Source organism: Enhydra lutris, unplaced genomic scaffold (assembly GCF_002288905.1).
Source record: "Enhydra lutris kenyoni isolate GAN:26980312 unplaced genomic scaffold, ASM228890v2 scaffoldscaffold46, whole genome shotgun sequence".
NCBI classification, from domain to species: Eukaryota; Metazoa; Chordata; class Mammalia; order Carnivora; family Mustelidae; genus Enhydra; species Enhydra lutris.
The window spans coordinates 16504943-16520455 of NW_019154130.1; the positions used below are offsets into that span (position 1 = coordinate 16504943).

The 15513-nt window shown below is 46.4% G+C and overlaps 1 protein-coding gene across 1 annotated transcript in view; it reads right to left on the minus strand.

Moving 5' to 3' along the window:
- Positions 1-3639: 3639 nt before the first annotated feature.
- LOC111156520 (SV2 related protein) overlaps positions 3640-15513 on the minus strand; it is a 70994-nt gene continuing 59120 nt past the window's right edge. The window contains exons 12-16 of the mRNA XM_022517466.1: positions 14434-14541; positions 11239-11350; positions 10261-10342; positions 6855-6944; positions 3640-5292 (exon numbers count right to left, since the gene is read on the minus strand). Coding sequence (XP_022373174.1) covers positions 5086-5292; positions 6855-6944; positions 10261-10342; positions 11239-11350; positions 14434-14541 — 599 coding nt within the window. The 3' untranslated portion in view covers positions 3640-5085. The remainder of the gene's footprint in view (positions 5293-6854; positions 6945-10260; positions 10343-11238; positions 11351-14433; positions 14542-15513) is intronic.

The following is a 15513-nucleotide window of genomic DNA, read 5'->3' on the forward strand; positions in this document are numbered from 1 at the left end:
TTTCCCCAATCTAAAATTCCCGAGGGAGAGAAACCCCTACCGGTCAAGGCTAGGTGGTCAAGCATCGAACTTAGAAGACAGAGAACCGACAAAAAAAATACAGGGGCCCGGAAGTCCACCCTACACCCTTCCTGTTTTCTTTGTAAATGGTTAAGAACCTCTTTGCAATGTGGTTTCCACTCCATTCTGCCTGAAATTCAGAGCAGAAGGAGCATGGGGAACATTCCCCAACCCACATGACATTGGAGGAGGTTTGGCAAGGCTTGATTTCTCCACCTTCCCTTCACCTGCCATTCCTGCTCTCTCCCTGAAGGTGATCTATGACCATATTTTTCGATGAATTTTTGGCAGCTTGATGAATTTAGGGAGTATTATCGTTCCTTGTGGAAATGCCTTAGCTCTTTTGTCAATAATCAATTGACCATAACTATATGGGTGTATTTTTTGGAATTTCAATTCTATTCCATTGATCTATGTCTATCCTTGCACTAGTACCACACTATCTTGATTACTGTAGCTTTGTAAAAAGTCTTACAATTAGGAAGTGTGAGTCTTCCACGTTTATTCCTCTTTCTCAAGTGGGCTTTCTTTTTTTTTTTTTTTGACTCTTCTGCATCCTTTGTAGCTCCGTATGAATTCTAGATCAATTTGGGGGGGGTATTGATGGACACCTCAACAATAGTAAGTCTTCTGATCCATGAACATGGACTCTTTCTCCATTTATTCAAATCTTCAATTCCTTTAAGCGATGTTTCGCAGTTTGTAAAAGGCTTGCCCTCCTTTTGTTAAACTTATCCCTAAGAATTTTACTCTTTTAGACAGTATTGTGAGTGGAATTGTTTTCTGATGAATTTAGAAAGTGTTCTGTTCTCTGGCATGGTGGGGGGAGGGGGATTTGAAGTGGTTCATCATCGAGTATTCTTGATTAATCATGAGTATGTGACATATCTGTATGTTTAAATGTCATGGAAGCAGAATACGACATCGTACCACCAATGACTAAAGTCTGATTGAAACCACTGAATCTTTGAAGAGTGAGAAAGGGCTTTCAAATTGGCATTCTGTGCGCCTCCCACAACTCTGTGTATACTTCCGTTAGGGCTCACATTGTCCTGTATCGCAGTGATCTGTTTATGCCTGTTCTCCCCACTGCACCATGAGTGCATGAAGATAAGGACCACGTCTTCTTTTTCTGGATCCTCAGGATTGAGTAGCATGCCTGATACACATGTGGTAGATGCTCCATGCACACTGACCACATGCCATGACCATATGCCCTGATCCATGATGGAGTTATAATGAACAGACACAAGAGTTGACGTACATGTTGCTGTGGGTTCCAGAAAGGGCCGGCCAAAGCCACTTCTTGAATCCACCCCTTCCTGACTCAACTTTGTTGGACCAAGACTGGAACCAACATTCATCTGGTCCCATCAGCTGCCTCTCTTGCGAATTTGAAAGTGGTGCCCTGAACAACTGAGTCGGATATGTTTGCAGAGCTGAGTCAGGGTGAAGGGAAACCATACGCATGATTACGCATGTACAGCAGCCATGAGGAGGCAGAAGGAAGCCAGTCTGTAGAGGAGGGTGGAACCAGGCCACAGCTCCAGAGAGGGGGCTTCCTTGGGCTCTGGTGGTTCCCTGGTTCTGGTTTCATTTGTGAAGCCAGGCTGCACTTTATTTCTGAGATTTTTCTAATCTCTCAGAGGTGCAAACTGGCAACCCATCAGTGAAACTTGGCCCACAGGTGAATTGTATGGGCTCACACGTCACATAAATGTTTTTGATCTAACATACTAAAATTGGGGGAGAGTTCATGTAAAAAGCCAGATTCCAGTCTTGAAAATTGGGAGCTCCCACCATGCAACAAAATCAGGTAGAGGTGAGCAATAGATGTCCCCTTTGGAGGGGGTCTGTGCTTCTCACTCTGCCACAATTCTTCCCTCTCCCTGTTGTTCCTTACACCTGTTCCACTCACTTATGTTCCCTGGCTGTCCCCTGGAGGAAATTCACTATTGATCCCAGCCTTATAATAAAGCTGTACTTCTTCATTTGAATGAACACGAGTCCAATTTTGATTCCTTGCAATTAAAGCAGCCTTGATGAGAGCTCTGTAGCAAGGCTCCTCTCGACCATGCCCCATCACCATCCTTCTTTCTTCATGCTAACAGAATCCCAATTTCATGGTCAAGAAGTTGTGGGTATCCCTTGATCCTGTGGGAAGGAGGTCCTTCTTTCTCCAGCTCTGGGGGAAGACTCATGCTTTTAGACTCAGATCTTTTAGCAAGAAAACTTTTTGTGACTGTTCCTTTCCCTTTCTGCCTCCTTTGAAAAAATCCGATACCTGGTACCTTGGCAGCCATCTTGGAGTCATGAGGTTTCCTGCATAGGGTCAAATGGCCAACAGGCAGAGGAGGGCGGAGAAGAAAAACAAAAAGAAGCTGGGTTCTTGATGACATTCTTGAGCTGCTGAACCTTCCTTAGAACGGCCTGACCCAGTGCTTGTTGTTAAATGAGAAATTAATATTCAAATGGGTAAACTATTATTATCAACTGCTTTTATTGTCGTTTGCATCTCCCTGTTATCCCAAACTAATTTACTAGTAGCAACCAAGGGAGACTCTCGATCTCACCCTTCAAGGCTCTCTGTTACTTAACATTTGCCCAAAGTAATGAATATCTATATTCATTTCCAAGTCCGTACCAAGGTACTCTAATGTCATTGCCAACACATCTCACTTCTGTGTTGTAAGAATACTCGCAATAAGGGAAAGAAAGAAACCACATAGTCTTAGCCACATTGACCATCTTTTACGTTTTCTGAAATCTTTCCTAACACTGAGAGAAACTGCTGACATTTCCATTAATGGAAACAGAAGCTTTTGGAAGTTTGAAATTAGATACGAATGTCTTCAGCTAAAGATCTTGTGTAATTCAGAGCTTGGACAGTTTTGGTGGCAGCTCTTGTATCATTCAATAATACTAATTTTTTTCTAAGGGTAGGCAATCTAGAGGGCAAAGAGATTTAAATTTTCATTTTCTCAAGAAGAGAAAGCCCTCAACTGCAAGCTTCTTTACCCTGGGGCCTGGAAAACATTCCTTCCCATCAAGCATTTCTGTTCCACTCCAGCCCCCAGCTCTGCCAGGTTATTTGAGGGGGATGGGAGTGGACATACTCATCCAGCGTTGTCTGACTAGCTAGAAGGTGAAAGAAGGAAGGAAGGAAGGCAAGCTAAGTTTCTATTACCCAGAAGAGCTCAACAGGCCAGAAAGAATTAGAGCCATAGCCACCATGGCTCAAGGAAATGGGGATGTTAGGGAGAGGTAGATCTGCTAAGCTGCTTCCTCTCTGGCTGCCTGGGCTGAGGGGGCTATAGTCTATATTTTGGGAATGTGGGATTGTTTGCCATTGACCTAGGACCTGAATCTGCAATAGTTACCCACCCACGCCATTGGAAGAAAGTATCTCCGACAGGCTCAAGGTCACAACATTGACAGCCAATGGTGCGACTTGCCCACCTTATTGGAAAGAATATCATATTAAGGCATTGAGATTACCTTGAATAGACAAAGTTGGCAAGTTGAACCGTCACTAAGACATCATGACACATGGACAAACTACAAACCTTACAATGTCCATCACCAACATGTTTTAATAAGAGATGAACGTACACGTTTGGCTTTCTCAAAATGTTGACTTCAAGCAGGCGTCTCCACGCAGAAGGTCAGTCTTCTCTGGCCTTTGATGGGATCCAGCAGCTTCCACCCTCCTGTTCTAGGTTCCCTGCCTTCAGGATGGGGAAAGGGCTCATGGAAACCAGATCCTGGAGGTGGATGTTGTCTGCTGAGACAATGGCATTAGCCCTTCCTCCCGAGGCCAACCCAAAACCCAACTAACTGCCCTCTCTTCCTTTGCAAATGTACACATGTCACACATGTGGGCCCTCCTGGTCCTCCCCACTGATGGCAGAGAACTATTGCTGGACCCCCAGGAGCTGCCTCTATGCAAAGACCAAGCCGGCCCTTGACGGCAAGGGGAAACAAGAAACCAAGGGGTGGGCAAGGATTCCTGGTTCCCTGACCCTGACAGGAGGGGGTGGTTGGTGTAGTATCTTTTCCATTTCTCTGCCCGAGTAGCCAGTTACCCACCCCCAACATCCACAGCACTGAAACCTGAGTTAACTATTTTCTTTCTCCAAGAGTCACCAACCAGCCTGACCAACGAGGGGGTCAGAAAAGAAGCCCCTGGCATTGGCCTTCGTTGTTTCCAAATGGGAGGCCCCGGCTTTGGCTTTGGACTTTATCCTCACCTCCTCTGGCCTCAGTCCCCAATTCCTGGGGGAGGGGGAGGACGACAGCTCTCTGAGGTGGTCATCTGGTAGAAACCCAGCCGTCCCCACAGACCCGTAGATCTGCTGGATCCAGAGAGAGCAACTCCAGAGGGGACCAGGAGGGGACACGTGGCTCAAGTTCAAACACATGTCCATATGCCAGAGTCTCCGCTAGTCAGGCCCTGGGGAGGCAGACCAAGGGACCCCTTCGGAGACAGCATCTCTCAGACCCAGGAAGAAGCTGTCCAGGCCACAGCCGGGTCACCTGCAATTTCAAAGAAGAAGACTCCAGGGCCGGGGATGGAGAAGAAACCTCCTGAACAGGTCCCGGTGGCAGGTGTTGAGTCCTTTGAGGCGGGTGTCTACCAGGCCCTGGGCCTGGACTGTATCTACAGAGATGTATGGGGGGGGTTGTTCACCAAGGGTGTGACTGGCTGACTCTGGGCGGCATCTGGTTGGCGACCGGTGACACCGGCCACTCCTAATGTGGCAGTTTTCCCCATGCAGGTCCACAGGTTATTAACAAACCTCCCCCCACACCTCCAGAGAACCCCCCGGAGCAAATGCCTCCCCAGCCCCAGGGGGATCTCAGTGAATATGAGCAAACGGAGTCAAGACACAAAACCCTGTTGGTCCAGGTTGTCCTTCGGGGTGAGTTCTTGACGTGGGCTGTGAGGGTCGGAGCCCCAGCTGGGCTTCACCAGCTCCCTGCGTTCTACGGCCTCAAAGACCAGCTCGGCCCCACATTTGGTCACTACTCCTGAGAGCCAGAGTTCGACCTGGTGACACCTGTGCCATGCATCCCTCGGCCGACCATCTCCTGGCCCCACTCCCGGTGGCTGGACTCCTGTAGTCCGCGGCCTTTGGTCTCGATGGGCAAGAAGCAGGAGGCCAGGGCAGCCAGGAGGCAGCAGCCGCTGTACACCGCCAGGGTCAGGTACACGGAAGATTCCAGCATGACCTGGGGGAGGGAGACATGGGCCCGTGAGAGGGGATATTTAGGAAGTATGGATAATGCCAGGCCGTCTTGTAAGCCCTCTATGGGATTATCCCATTCAGTTCCTTCCCGTCCACTAAGAGCAAGGGAATTGTCCCCATTTTCCAGACAGAAAAACTGAGCCTCAGAGAGGGCCAAGTAGCATACTCCAGCTCACACAAAGGATGGGCCTGGGGTTTGAGCTCACACCCCATCAGGCTCAAGGGTCTGTCTTCCTTCAACTACACTCTCTCAGAGCAGTACCTCTGTTTACTTTCTAGCTTAACAGCAGAGCTAAACCCTGTTTTCTCACCTGCCAAATGGGTAGGGCAGTATCTACCTCCTGAGGATAGGATACCTGAGAGGACTTGGCACCATGCAGGCATGTGGCCGGCCCTCTGCAGCGGGTAATAGTGTCTCACAACGGCCACACACAGCGGCCCAGAACAGAGACACTTGGCTAAAACTTGTATTGGAATTCTGTTTATGTGAAATACCCAGAACAGGTAAATTCATGCAAACGGAATGCACAGGGGGTACCCACCTGGCTTGGTCAGTATGGCACGGGACTCTGGATCTCCGGGTTGTGAGTTCAAGCCCCACGTTGGGTGTACAGCTTATTTTTAAAAAAACTCACATTGGTGGGCTGGGGGAGAGGAGACACGGGGAGTGGCTGCCTCATGGATACGAAGTTTTATTTGATGGGAATGTTTGGAAACTAGACTATGAAATGTGCTAAACGCCACTGGATTGTTCACCTTAACATGGTTAATTTTACATTCTGTGACTTTTACCTTGGTAAAAAAAAAAAAAATGAAAAAGACAGGAAAAAAAATGAATTGGCTATCAAAAAAGCAAAATGAGGGACGCCTGGGTGGCTCAGTTGGTTAAGCAACTGCCTTCGGCTCAGGTCATGATCCCAGCGTCCTGGGATTGAGTCCCACATCGGGCTCCTTGCTCATCAGGGAGCCTGCTTCTCCCTCTGCCTCTGCCTGCCATTCTGTCTGCCTGTGCTTGCTCTCTCTCCCTCTCTCTCTCTGACAAATAAATAAATAAAATAAAATAAAAAAAAAGCAAAATGACTTCAAAATAAGGTCCCTGGAAGTAGAGAGAAATGTTCCAAGACCTACTGGGGCTACAAAATTCTGCAAATACACCTAATCATGCAACTCAGAAACCAGGGCCTGAGACATGTTTCCCATCAAATCATGTTGTTTTCAACAGTTTGTTTTCATCTTACTTATTCTCATCCAATTAGTTTTTGGCCAAATCATATGGCACCCCCAGGGTCTTCTGGGATCTCGGGTCTAAGTCCCAGCTTCTCTGCTTCCCAGCTGTGTGATCTTGGATGAGTCTCTTTACCTTTTTGAGCCTGTTTTCTCATTTGCAAGTGATATGACTCCTTTCATAGGATGGTTGTTAGGGTAAGAGAAGGTGATGCACACCACCGCGGGCTCTGCAGAAGGCTCAGCGTGGAGGAGCTGCTCGCCATGCTTTGGCTTTTGTCATGCCCCCTCCACCCCCTGGTATTTGAGGGTGACACCCACCTGAGCAATGAACGGAGTAATGAGAGCACCCACTCTTGCCATGCCGCTGCAGGTACCCAGGCCCAGCGCTCGAGTCGCCGTGGGATAGACCTGAAACACAGGCATTCGTGTAGGGCTGAGAAAATGTAGGATCCTCCCTCCTCTCTAGCTCAGGAGTGATGGGACTGCCACCCGTGGGCAGGCCTGAAGTTAGCGTGAATCACACAGGTGTTGGTAACCACTTCAAGGGGTGGGAGACCAGGTGGGGAGTCTCATCTCAAGGGGGATAGGAAGTTCAACTGAGAAAGAAGGCAAGAGACCAAGCTGTGGGTGGGAACCCAGTGAGGGGGTCCTCCCTGCCCTGGGAGGTCCCCCAAAGCTCCACCAGAACTGGTGCACATTCAGAATCCAGACCCTACCCCACCTGCTTCTTTTCATTCATTCACCTTGAAGGGTTGTGACCTGCATTTCATAAAGACAGAGGTAGAAATGTTTACACGGTGTCTCAGTTTGTAACAGAGGGGGCCCCATGCCTAGCTCTCCCTTGGGCAAAGTGAGATGTCACTGCACATCTTCCAGGCCAAGAGAATTAAAAAGTAGGCACGTCTTCTCTACTCCCTTTCCCAGTCTGCTAGCTTGAAAGAGGACTCAAGGCCTCTGAGGCCCTGTGGCAAGATTTCTCAACCTTAGCGCAAGGGACATTTGGGGATGGGTCCTTCTTCATGGTGGGGGCTGTCCTGTGCATTGTAGGATGTTTGGCAACACTCCTGACCTCTACCCACTAGATGCCTGCAGCACCTTCTGCACTGCTCTCCCGAGTTGTTACAACCCAAAATACCCACAGGCATTGTAAATGTCCCCTGGGGCAGGGGTAAAATCACCCTTGATTAACAATTACTGGATGAGGAATTGGCAAGATGCAAAGAGCCTGGGTCCCTGAATCACACTGCGGAAGTGAAAGCACATCCATATCGGCCTGTTTCATTAGTGAGAAACTTCCCTGTGTCAATACATTGCACTTGGGGAATCTTCTGTTACAGCAGCTAGAACACCTCTAACAAGTACAGTGCTCGGTGTTGAAGCTCAGGAAGAATGAATATACAGGGAAAAGCAAAGCTCATGCAGGATCCCAACACTCAGAAGTAACCATTGTCACATTTCCCTGTATATCCTTCTAGATTTTTCTATGACTATAGATACATTGACATTCATTCATTTATTTATTCACTCAACAAATACTTTGAGTGCATACCATATGATATTTTAATTCACCCAATGATACAGCAATATATAAATATATTCTCCTTAACAGAAATCAAGACACCTGAACTCCCTTTGACCCAGAACCTATCCCAGGTTTTCCTATATTCCTCAGAGGTCCCGACTGTCATGAAGTTTGGAAGGTATCCATCCAGATGCATTAAACATATGTGTATACAAAATATAGCATTATTTTCAAAATATAAATGGTGTCATATCATACTCACCAGTCCAACTTGCTTTATCCATTCAGCATTATGTCTTAAAATCCTATGGACAGCAGTTTATAGACATTTACCTCATTCTCTTTCACTGCTGCAATTGTATTCCGTGATGGATATTCCACAGTTTACAATTTAATACAGATTGATAGGCATTGGATTAAATGAGGGACACAGGCACTGACCAGCAAAAGCAAGTCAGGGGAGGGGGAGATCTGGGAGGCCTCCTTGGAGGAGGCAGGATTGGTGATAGGCCTGAGGTGGGGTGGAGGGAGCAGGGTTCAGGATGATGACTCAGTGAGGGCTCTGGAGTGTTGTGGGAATGAGGGATAATCTAGACACCCTCCTTCCCCTGGCACAGCATCTGTTACATAATATCCTCCTCCTTCTTTTGCTCCTATCTAAAATAAGGTGAAATAAAATATAATAGGTATAAAAAAATTAACCCATAATCCCTGACTGTGGGAAATTAGAACTGCTCAGGCTCTGCTGTGTGGAGTGTAAATTTGTGCCACATTTTAGGGGGTGAGCTTTCAATTCCACTCAATGTTTACAGGCTTTAAACTCAGCAACTCCACATCTTGACATTTATTCTAAGGGAAGCACACACACACACACATGACTATATAAAGCTGTTCATCTTGGTATTGTTTGTGATAGTGAAAATTTGTAAAAAATCCAAATATCTGTTAGTAGGAGAATTATTATAAAATGATGATTTGCCCACACTATACTATATAGTATAGTAAAATATATAATATATATGCATATATGTGCCATATAGTATAATATAGTATGCAATATAAAGTATATATACTGTTTAGTGAAGTACATATACATAATACATATAAAGTATATACCCATAGTATATACTATGGGTATATACTATGTGTAACATATATACATATATACACATATATAGTGAAGTATATAAACATAGTATATATAAAATATAGCATAGTAAAATAGAGTATATAATATACACATATATTATATACAAGTAAAGGGATAGCATATAATATATATAATATATATATACTATATAGTGTACTGTATAGTATGTAGTATACATTAGTATATTATATGTAGGATATACTATATATAGTATATACTGTTTACTACATAGCATAGTAGAGCAAGGGTTGGAAACAAAGTAGATCCACGTGTCTTGTACTCACTGTCTTCAATCTTCTCCTCCAAAATTCCCCACCTCGTTCCCTGCCTTGGGCCTGGCCTATGTGGACCATTAAGGGCCCCTGGCCCTCTGGCTTCTGGTTGGGAAGATGGGAGCCCCAGTGGGAGATGGGAAAGAGGTAGAAGAGAGAGAGGTCTGGGTATTTATTCTCCCACTCCTTCCCTTCCGGGTTGCCTCAGGCCACATGTGTCCCTCAACTAAGGGCCACTACTTCTCTCTACATCTCTCTCCTGGAACTCTGGAACACTCCCCTCTCCTCATCCCACTGGCCTCAGGTGACAGCTGTGTTCCCAGCCACCTCCACCCCCATTGCAAGCTCTGGGGCACTGCTTTATTGTTTTCTTGTTTCCCTAAGTCTTGTCCCACACAATTATAATTAGTTTCTTTATTGAGAAATAGCTGTTCACTTCCCCAATTCGGTACCTGCACTAACATAAATCAGTACGTGCCTAGAAAACACTATTCAGAAAGGTTGTGTCTAGGAAGGGGGATCGTGGGGCCCTTTAATTTTTGGTTTTATGCAGTTCGATACCATTTGGAACTTTTACGCTGAACATCAGCTTTTATAAGAAGCAAAAAAAATGAAAAAAAACAAAACAATTGGAAGATAGCCTGCAGGAATGAAGAACTTCACAGTCACTACTCAGACAGGCCCCTGGACAAATCCCATTCTGAGGAGCCCAGGCTGGGTGTTTCTGGAGGCAGAGCTCACTCCTTCCCCTTCCCAGCTGTTCCCAGGCACCCCTCTTACCTCAGGTGTGTAAACATAGGCTGCCTGGAAGCCTCCAGAAATAAATGCTCTTGCAATGAAGAGTAACAGAGTGAGCATGTTTCTAGGGAGAGAAATAAAAAAAGAAGATGAGCACTTTTTTTTTTTTTTCTGTCAGTTTGTTCCAGCAAAGTCCTATCTGCCCAGGCAGAATTTAGAACCTAGAAATTGGCACAGCCCGCCCCCACCCAACACATCCACACAGGCACACAATCCTGGTGCTTTCTCCAAAGGCCTGCCTTTATAAGTTTATTGTTCTCCAAAGTTCTGGGCTAAGAGCTGCAAACATCTGTGGTGCCCAGGTTGGTCGCAAGGTCAGAGAGAAGTGATACAAATCATTGAAAACCCAGACGGGACCTGATAGAGTCAGGAGCCAGCTGAGCCAGGGACAGTAAACTTCTATGCAGTATTTTTAGGATAATCCTGTCCCCGACCCCCTGTTCCATGGTTCCCCAAAATGCCTAAGAACACCAACACGTCAGGGTCTAAGCTACCTCTCCAGACCTTCCACACAGTCCTCATCAGCTTTGGTCTGGGGCTTCTCTGAGGTCAAGAGAGACACAAGCCCTTTCCATATTTTGAGGTCCTTGATAGATGGAAAAATGGAGAAATGCCAGAAAAGGGATTATACAACAGGACCTTGAAGTATTTCCATTGAACAGAGGAATGCTTTTAAACCATACATGAACAGTTGCACGCATGATCTCACTGGAAGACAATGTCAACAGTCTAAATGTGACAGTGTTGGAGCAAAACCTCCCAGCCCTACCCCCTTCAGAGGCCCCAAATTGAGTCTGATCTTTTGGTCAAAAGTCTCAGTCCCAGTGAGGGGCTGGGGCAGGCAGTGAGCTCTCAGATCACTGACAAGAGTGCAGCCCACAGCTTACAGGCCCAAAGAGCCACTGACTGTGACCTGAGACGTGAGCCTGCTGGTCGGAGAGAGCCGGTCTCTTGACCCACCTTCCAACACAGATGAACAGCAGGAGGCTGCAGAGGGAGAAGATGACAAAGCACAGGGCCATGGTCTTCTTGCGGCCCAGGCGATCAATGATCCACAGAGTTACAAGGACACCTGGGAGAGAGCAGGGACACCATAGCAGGCAGCTTCCAATATGGCTCCCAGCACCCCCCACCTCCTGGTATTCACACCCCATAGAATTCCCTGCCCCTGGGGTTCCTGCCTGGCTCAGTGTTGGTGAAGCCTCTGCCTTCGGCTCAGGTCATGATCTCAGGGTCCTGGGATCGAGCCCTGCATGGGGCTCTCTGCTCAGCAGGGAGCCTGCTTCCCACCCCCCACCTGCCTCTCTGCCTACTTGTGATCTCTCTCCATAAAATAAATAAATAAAATCCTAAAAAAAAAAAAAAAAAAGAATTCCCTGCCCCTGAGAGCAGGCTGGACCTAGGGAGTCTCTTCTAAAGACTAGAATACAGAAAAACACTACAGGTCATTTCTGAGATGAAGTTATAAAAGAATGTGGCTTCTGTTTTCCTAGCATTCTCTGTCCCCCTGACTCTTCTTAGGCAGTGGCCTATAAGTGGCCTCTGGCCAACAGCCAGTGAGGAACTGAGGTCCTCAGGCCAACAGCCCTTGGAGGCATTGAATCTTGCCAGCAAGCACATGAGCGAGTGTGGAAACAGACCCTGCTCCTGCTGAACTTCCAGATGTGACTACGGATGTTGGGCCAACACCGCCATTGTCATCTTGTTGGTTACGCCAAAGCAGAGGACCCAGGTAGGCCACGCCCAGCTTCCTGACCCACAGAAACTGTGAGTAATAAATATGTTATTTGAAGCCACTAAAATATGGGATAATTTGTTGCATGGCAATGGATAACGAAATAGGCACCAAGGGATGTAGGGTTCACTGGATCCAGGCAATGGACACCAGGGATGGGAGTCAGACCTGTCTCTGGCTTGTCCTGTGGTCTTGGGTTTGTCCCTTGCCTTTTCAGAGCCTTAGTTACTTCACTGGTAAAATGGGGCTCAATAAAATAAGACTCCCTACTTCAGTAGAGGCAGTATAGCATGGTGGTTTTTATTAATAATAATTAACTCTGGGCCCAACACTTTTGCATCTATTATCTTGCTTAATCATCAAAAACAACCCCCTAAAATAAATGCTGTCAATTTCCCACACTTCTTCAGTCAAAAAATTAAGTGGAACTAATTTTTAAATTAAATTAAACTTTTTAATAAATTAAACAAATAAATTTAAAAAACTAATTTTTAAATTAAATTAAACTTTTTAATAAATTAAAAAGGAACTATTCTAGGAGTCTCGGCATCCCGAGGCTGTCAGGGAACAGACACAACAAATCATAAATGTAATAAATAAGAATTATCTGAGTTTCAGAAAGACAACATCATGGAAATTGTTGGAAAATCATGGTGAGTGCCCAAAGTCATGGAAATGGTTATTGGCGACGTGATGTCTAATTCCATGTCCCTAGTCTTACCCACTGAGCCATATAGGGGAAGGGTTTTAAGAAAAAGATAGACAGGATCATACAGGAATGAAGACTGTGGGCTCTGGGGTGGGACCCCAACTCTTAGCTCTGCCAGGTGTAGGACACTGAGTGTTTTAGCTGAGCTCTCCCAGAAGCAGACCCTGGGACAAGGGTCCAAGTACAAGTGTTTACTTGAGAGGTAACCCAAAGAAGCACCAGTGGGAGGGTGGGAAAGCAAGATAGGGAAGGGAAGGCAAGAGAGCCTGTCAAGACAGTTACCACTGTGGGCAGTTACTCTCAGATTCCGCTGGGGAGTTCTGGGAGCCAGTGTGGAAAATGCATCCTAGCATTCTGCTGCCTAAGGAGGGAGGAAGCTGGGCTATTTGTACACCACCAACTCCTGCATTTATTGTTCAAAGGCAGCTCCCAGGTTTTAACTCCTTGGCACTCTCAGCTCCCTGGGGTGCTTTTAGGTCCTGAGGATTTCTTTTCCTCTTGAGTTAGCCCTCAGGCACAAAGATACAGAGACTGGCACCTGAAAGTTTAGGAACAGTTTTTGCTACCCCTTTCTATGCCTTAGTTTTTTCAGTTGTAAAATGGGGGATAATTATGTACTTCACAAGACGAAATGAGATATATCTATAAAACACTGAGCATAGAACCAAATATATACTCATTGTATAGAGCATAAAATCAAATATGTACTCATTTATTGAGTAAGCATTCAATAAATACTAAATACTACTATTGTTATAATAATTATTCAGTTTTTTAAAGGAAAAAGATAGATCACCTTCACTCTATGTGCAACTTTGGATTTTTTGATGCCCCACTGATCCTTCCAGTGTGAGTGCTGATGGGGGACAATTCTCCATGGGTCTCTTGTATTTCTTGCATGCAGAAGCAATTTGTTCCAGGAAGCCTTTGTTCCAGGCTGTCCTTTCATTTGGATACTCAACAACCTTGGAAGAGAGAGATACTGTCTCCTTCCAGAGCAAAGGGCAGGTCTGTTTACTGCCCAACATAATAAAGATGATGTCTCTCTCTGGACAAAAGCTGGGCAGATTTCTGGGAACCCACTACAGAAGATTTGATTTCCCTAAGCCTGGGATTCCTCAGGGAAGCAAAGGGATTGAGGAAGATATTGGGAAGGCAAGGAAAACTGGAATACAGGGTCAAGAATATAGGGCAGAATAGATCAATCGGGTACCTGGAAGGGAACACTCAGGTAATTCCTCAGGGAGCGACCATCATCCATTATCAGCATTTGCATGCATTTGGGTGAGCTAGTTCTTGTCATAGGACAAGAGTTAGAGCCCAACAGTTGTACCCACTACATCATTGCATATGCAGCATCCACCTGGACCCTTCGTCATCATCCCTGTGAGATTTGGGAGCAAGGGGAGCTGACACTAATATACTATTCCTATTGCTTTCTGTGCCATGCATAGTAGTCTTTGTTTGTGACCCAGGAGTCTCATGTCTTCTGCCAGTGAATGTGACAAGGGGCGGCTTAATTTGCTAGCCTTCAAGGAGAGGAGCCTTCACGGTTCTTGTCAACTTGCAGCTAAGGGTTGAAAAAAAAGAATCTCCAGCTTCCCTGGAAAGGGGATTTGCTTCCAAACAGCACCAGCTGGAACCACCACAGGACCAGCTGCCACGTTCACAGGCTTGGCTGCCCCGGCCCCACCTCACACAGGTTCCTCACCTGGGAACTCAGAGAGGGTCGTCCACAGCAGGTCCATGTAATCCTCCTCACTCAGGTACTCACAGGCCAGGCTGCATTTTGCTTCCACTGCCTTCTTCTGGCTGGAGACTGGGAGGTGGGAGATGGGAGAAAGAAGAGCCATGTACAGAACCTTGAATCATACCCTCCTGCTCCTACACCTCCTTCCCTGCGTATGTTTCAGCTGGGATACCGTGGAAAGATCCCAGGCTCTGGAGTCAGACAGATTCAGGTCCGAACCCCAAACAGCAGATCTCAGCTTTTTTTTTTTTTTAATTTATTTATTTGAGAGAGAGACAGTGAGAGAGAGAGAGCATGAGAAGGGAGAAGGTTGGAGGGAGAAGCAGACTCCCCATGGAGCTGGGAGCCTGATGTGGGACTCGATCCTGGAAGTCCGGGATCATGACCCGAGCCAAAGGCAGTTGCTCAACCAACTGAGCCACCCAGGTGTCCCAGAGCTCAGCTTTAATCTCTCTGAGTCTCAGTTTCTTCACAAACCTGGAGCTAATAAAACCACTGGGCAAGGTAGTTGGGAGCCTGAACTCAGCCTGTGCATATGAATGTACTTAGCCCAGAATTGGCACATCCCAGGTGTTTTTGTGGCAGACAGACTCTAGGTGGCAGACAAACTCCAGGGAGGCCTCTATGATCCCTACCTATATTATCTGGCCATTCCTTGATCCCACCTTCCATCTCTCTCCTTTGCTCTGCTCTCTCCATCTCTCTCCCTTGACCAGCTACACTGGTCTTCTTGCTGTTCCTGAACTATCTTTTCAAGGATCTTGGTTCAACCAACAACTTTGACAGGAAGTGTCTACCTTTGGAGCAAGGGGCAGGTTTGCTTATAGCCTTCGATGACATAGTGTCTTCCCGCAGGGCAAGAGCAGGCTTTACCTGCTTTAAACCTTTACCATCCAGTAGAAGAGAGCGAGGTGCCCTAAGGTCTGAGATGCTCTCTTGTAACATAACTCACAGCTTCTGCAGCTGTGGTCTCCCCTCTTCACATCACCCTGTGGGAACGGGAGCTCCTTGCTGGTGTAAGGAAGTACTGATACTTCAGCC